This window comes from Oncorhynchus keta, chromosome 15, assembly GCF_023373465.1.
Source record: "Oncorhynchus keta strain PuntledgeMale-10-30-2019 chromosome 15, Oket_V2, whole genome shotgun sequence".
Classification (NCBI taxonomy): Eukaryota; Metazoa; Chordata; class Actinopteri; order Salmoniformes; family Salmonidae; genus Oncorhynchus; species Oncorhynchus keta.
The window spans coordinates 4,405,855-4,411,922 of record NC_068435.1 but is presented as its reverse complement, the minus strand read 5'-3'; the positions used below and the strand labels follow the sequence as shown (position 1 = coordinate 4,411,922).

General features: G+C 45.9%; 1 protein-coding gene across 1 annotated transcript in view; it reads right to left on the bottom strand.

The window, feature by feature from the left end:
• The window catches only part of LOC118379859 (microtubule cross-linking factor 1), a 184,785-nt gene extending 182,292 nt beyond the window's left edge, over positions 1-2,493 (bottom strand). The window contains exon 1 of the mRNA XM_052464310.1: positions 1,048-2,493. Within this exon, the coding sequence (XP_052320270.1) occupies positions 1,048-2,001 (954 nt within the window). The 5' untranslated portion in view covers positions 2,002-2,493. The remainder of the gene's footprint in view (positions 1-1,047) is intronic.
• Positions 2,494-6,068: the final 3,575 nt, after the last annotated feature.

Genomic DNA, 6,068 nt, shown 5'->3' with positions numbered 1-6,068 from the left:
AGGCTATTACTACAGCAGACTACACTGACTACAAATATAACACTATAATCAATGAGGCTATTACTACAGCAGACTACACTGACTACAAATATAACACTATAATCAATGAGGCTATAACTACAGCAGACTACACTGACTACAAATATAACACTATAATCAATGAGGCTATTACTACAGCAGCAGACTACACTGACTACAAATATAACACTATAATCAATGAGGCTATTACTACAGCAGCAGACTACACTGACTACAAATATAACACTATAATCAATGAGGCTATTACTACAGCAGACTACACTGACTACAAATATAACACTATAATCAATGAGGCTATAACTACAGCAGACTACACTGACTACAAATATAACACTATAATCAATGAGGCTATTACTACAGCAGAATACACTGACTACAAATATAACACTATAATCAATGAGGCTATTACTACAGCAGACTACACTGAGTACAAATATAACACTATAATCAATGAGGCTATTACTACAGCAGAATACACTGACTACAAATATAACACTATAATCAATGAGGCTATTACTACAGCAGACTACACAGGCTACAAATATAACACTATAATCAATGAGGCTATTACTACAGCAGACTACACTGACTACAAATATAACACTATAATCAGTGAGGCTATTACTACAGCAGACTACACTGACTACAAATATAACACTATAATCAATGAGGCTATAACTACAGCAGACTACACTGAGTACAAATATAACACTATAATCAGTGAGGCTATTACTACAGCAGACTACACTGACTACAAATATAACACTATAATCAATGAGGCTATAACTACAGCAGACTACACTGAGTACAAATATAACACTATAATCAATGAGGCTATTACTACAGCAGACTACACAGGCTACAAATATAACACTATAATCAATGACTGACTACAGCAATTGGCGATGCAGAAACAACAGTATGGATTTACACACGATCTATTGCCATAAATAAGAGACAATGTGATAATTCATGAGAAATAGAAATCATTCCCACAGCCTTCTTTACCTTGAGGTAGTCGTTTTCAGAACGTAGGTCTTCAATTTCCCGTATCAAATCCTCCTCGATTATCTCCTTGCTGCATTCCAGTTTTATAAATGATGCGCTTGTTAACGATTTCTCCTGTTTACTCCCATCTCCTCCGTGACCGTGAGCACCTGCTCCTGGAGCCTGAGACATGCCGCCTTTCCCCGCTGCTGCCACTACCGCACCCTCCGCGCTACTCTCCGCGGTGCGCAATGAAACCCCACCACTACAAGCAGTAGCCCCTGCCGCGTCTGTTGCTGATGCTCCTGCCTGCAGAGGATAATCCGCTCCCACATGATCCCTGTCGCTGGACCCAGAGCCCCCCGACTCCCCGTCGCTGCTGGCGGCCGCGGTCAGGCGTTGTTCTTCGGATAGGGGCTCAGAGGGACAGTCGGAGAGATCGGAGTTGCTGTCCGTCTGACTGACCCTGCCGACAGGGATAGCACCGGTTGGGACGCGGATTGGTGAGCCATGGCTGAGTGGACGGTGGTGAGACGCGGTCAGAGTGGCTATTTTACTCTTCTTGGCTTTGAGGGCGAGGTGTGGACTGCTGTCCGATGCCGGTTTGCTGGCGGCGGTCGTTTTATGCTCCGGGGTTGCATGTTGGATTACCTTAACAGTCTTTCTCGTGCCTGTGGAGGACTTGGTGCTGTGACTTTTCACCGCGGCGGGTTTGTTATCCTTCGCTCCGGTTGGGGTGCGCCTGGTGATGCGGCTTTGATTGGATGACACGGGCACAGGAGAAGAGTGCTGATGCTTGGTCAGTTTGGGGGATTTTGGTACGATAACCGTTGGTTTGGGCGAGGAGCGGAAGGAGTGGACATCCTTCAGGAACGGCCTGGCCGGAGACGATGCTCGGTTTAACCGTTTCTTCTCCAACTGGTGGTTTGGCGGTTTGGTGGATTCGCTGATCCCAGAGCCACTGGAGCTCTCCATGTTACAACCCCCAGACGACACCGGTGGAGGAGGGGAGGAGGAGGGTGCTGGAAGAATAAATGTTCAGTCCACAACACACAGGAAGAATACCCTTGACAGGCGACAGCAGAAACACGGTCCTGTCTCCCCGTGGTTCTTCTCATCACTCCCGGTTGGTGATGCTCACCCGGAACGGTCCTTTATTCCGGTTGTATTGCATTCCGTTGGTTAGATAGATTATCCTACATTCACCAGGTTGTCATTGTACTCCGCTCTATGATAGTAGCCAGGTGGCTCTCCGTTTTTTCTCCTTGAATGAAGGAATCGCTGCAATACACACGGGATTATTGTACAAACCGATGCTAAACCGATGGCATCTGCGGTGTCGCTGGTTGTAAAGTGTAATGGTTTGAATTATTAATCCAGCCGTTTTCTTATTCCCTGATATGATTCCTTCATCTCGTCCTCTCTCTCTCTCTCTCTGGGCCCCTGTCTGTCCGTGTGTCAGTGGCTCCCCAGTCCTTCGCCCTTTCTCATTCCTTCCGTCTGTCTGACAGGGAAAATCTGCAATCACTGCCGTGTGGAGCCTGACGCCGACCGTGCGGTGGTTCCTACCAGGGCGCATGCGCGTTATTTCTCACAAATACCGAAAACATGGCACCCAGGTCAGACCTGCCTTCGTGCGCATGCCCCAATATCGCACACTCAGTCACGCACGGGAGACAAGCACGAACACACACCATTTAAGATGACGGATATCAAAGAGTGAGTCACTCATCCACTACCTCTCCATACCCTCTTCAATTGTATTATAAAGATACTTATATTGTCCTACTACAAACTTTTTTAGAAATGAGCAAGTGGTTGTTGTATAAAAGGGGAAATACTCAAGAGATGGTGCTGAAGCAGGTGAGGTGCTGAAGCAGGTGAGGTGCTGAAGCAGGTGAGGTGCTGAAGCAGGTGCTGAAGCAGGTGAGGTGCTGAAGCAGGTGCTGAAGCAGGTGCTGAAGCAGGTGCTGTGGGGTTTATAATGGTTTCTATATGACCGAAATGCTGACGTCGAACAAACTGAGTTTCAAATAGCAAACGGAGGCAGAAAAAATACATTTCATTCACATAAATCCTTCACTTTCAAAGAAGAAAATACATTTTAGTAGTGTTTATATTCACTATCAAACAGCTCTGTCCGGTGGTCTACTGTCATCCTCACTCAGTAGTTGTGGTAATACAATTTTTAAACTCCTAACAGCCCTTAGCCATGATATATTGGTCATATACCACCCCCCCAGGTCTTCATGCTTAAATCTCTATGGAGGGACACTGCATTTTCCTGGGGTGGCAGCGTAGCCTAGTGGTTAGAGTGTTGGACTAGTAACCGAAAGGTTGTTAGATCGAATCCCCCGAGCTGACAAGGTAAAAAGTCTGTCGTTCTGCCCCCTGAACAAGGCAGTTAAACGCACTGTTCCCCGGTAGGCCGTCATTGTAAATAAGAATTTGTTCTCAACTGACTAGTTAAATAAAAAATGTCAACATAAAGGAGAGCAAAACCAATGGACTGTGAAACAACAGCATGCATCAACACATTGAACAACAGAGCAGTTTGGGTAATAAATATATATCTTTATTCGCACTTCATTAGTTAAAGAATGCAACAAAAACATTTTTTATCAATACCAAAATCCACTTCAAAACATGACAACTGTTTTTTTATTTTCCAAATAACTCAAACTTGTTTTATACAAAAGCAGGGTTGAGGTGAATTCAGTCAATTCAGGAAGTAAACTATAATTGGAACAAAATGACTTCTAAGTAAACTGAAAAAAAAAAGCCAGACATTTATATGATAACTTATTTAACAAAATTCAATTTTAAATTCATATAATTTCCTTAATAAGTCACTGAGTTTAATACAAATGAACCCCAACTCTAATACACAGTGCTGTCTTTCATCTTTAAAAAGATGGAATCTGCAGGGGGGCATGGACACGGTCCTCCCCCAGCATCGTTGTTATGGGTTTTGCTCTGTTGATGAAGCAGTGTTGGGGATCACCAAGGGAAAATAAATAGCAGGACATATACTGGGGGCATGTTGGGGGGGGCATGTTGGGGGGGCATGTTGGGGGGCATGTTGGGGGGCATGTTGGGGGGGCATGTTGGGGGGGGCATGTTGGGGGGGGGCATGTTGTTTGTTTGCAATCATTTTGTTGTTGTTGTTGTAACATCTCAAACAGACGTGTCAGTTTGAGTAGATTACAGCTTTAAAAGGATGTGTGCAACAGGTACCTGCCAAAACGAAGGAAACAGCAGCATAAAGTAACCTCATAGGGCGTTAGGCCAACGCGAGCCGCCGGGCCAACGCGAGCCGTCAGGCCAACGCGAGCCGTCAGGCCAACGCGAGCCGTCGAGCCAACGAGAGCCGCCGGGCTAACGCGAGCCGCCGGGCTGACGCGAGCCGTCAGGCCAATCCCTCTCCTCTTCGGACCCCCCCACCAGAGAGTATAGATAGACTTGTCTGTAGAACAGAGATGTTTATAGTAGGACAACAGAGAGTATAGATAGACTTGTCTATAGAAGAGATGTTTATAGTAGGACAACAGAGAGTATAGATAGACTTGTCTATAGAACAGAGATGTTTATAGTAGGACAACAGAGAGTATAGATAGACTTGTCTATAGAACAGAGATGGTTATAGTAGGACAACAGAGAGTATAGATAGACTTGTCTGTAGAACAAAGATGGTCAATGCCATGTTTATTACTAACTGGGGGGGTAGTGTACATTTATTTAATACTTGATCTCAATCAATCTATCGATCTTTTGATTGATTGATTGATACTTGATCGGACTCCTTCTCAATCTAACAATCTAAAACATGTAACCAGGAGTGGAATTGAAGGTGGGGAAAAAGGCGAGTCACAACTGTTGTATCACTGGGCATTCAGCTCAAAAATGTGGAGATTTTTTACGTGTCAATTCCACCCCTGTATGTAACCCGTATGCACCAGAAACACATCCAAGAACCACAAAGAAATACGACAAAGAAAACAATAGACAATAGCAGGACAGCTCAAAGGGATTAATTAGAGTTAATGTTATCATAGCCTAACAGTTAGCTGGTGACAGGAAGCTGGTGACAGTCCAGCTGGTGACAGTCCAGCTGGTGACAGTCCAGTTGGTGACAGTCCAGCTGGTGACAGTCCAGCTGGTGACAGTCCAGTTGGTGACAGTCCAGCTGGTGACAGTCCAGCTGGTGACAGGAAGCTGGTGACAGTCCAGCTGGTGACAGTCCAGCTGGTGACAGTCCAGTTGGTGACAGTCCAGTTGGTGACAGTCCAGCTGGTGACAGTCCAGTTGGTGACAGTCCAGCTGGTGACAGGAAGCTGGTGACAGTCCAGCTGGTGACAGTCCAGTTGGTGACAGTCCAGCTGGTGACAGTCCAGCTGGTGACAGTCCAGCTGGTGACAGTCCAGTTGGTGACAGTCCAGCTGGTGACAGTCCAGTTGGTGACAGTCCAGCTGGTGACAGTCCAGCTGGTGACAGTCCAGCTGGTGACAGTCCAGCTGGTGACAGTCCAGCTGGTGACAGTCCAGCTGGTGACAGTCCAGCTGGTGACAGTCCAGCTGGTGACAGTCCAGCTGGTGACAGGCAGCTGGTGACAGTCCAGCTGGTGACAGGAGGCTGGTGACAGGAGGCTGGTGACAGTCCAGCTGGTGACAGTCCAGCTGGTGACAGTCAGGTAAGGTCGGGCATTAGATTCTAAAAGATGTACTGGACTAGCCAATCAGCAATGACCAGTGCCTTGGGGGTTGGACCAATGTAGCAGCTGAAGATGGGACCCTAAGCATGATGGGATGTGAATTGCTTAATTAACTCAGGAACCACACCTGTGTGGAAGTGCCATTTTTTCAAATGTATCCTATCTTTGGCAGTTACCTGTATCTTAACGATGCATTTTGACCTAAACTATTACGTGTTTATTGATAGGACAATCTGGACAACAATCCATTGGAGTGGGAGCCTTTCTTGACCCTTGACCCAACATTTCCATCACTGACATTTCATTAACGGTTGAAAGGTACAAACCTTCA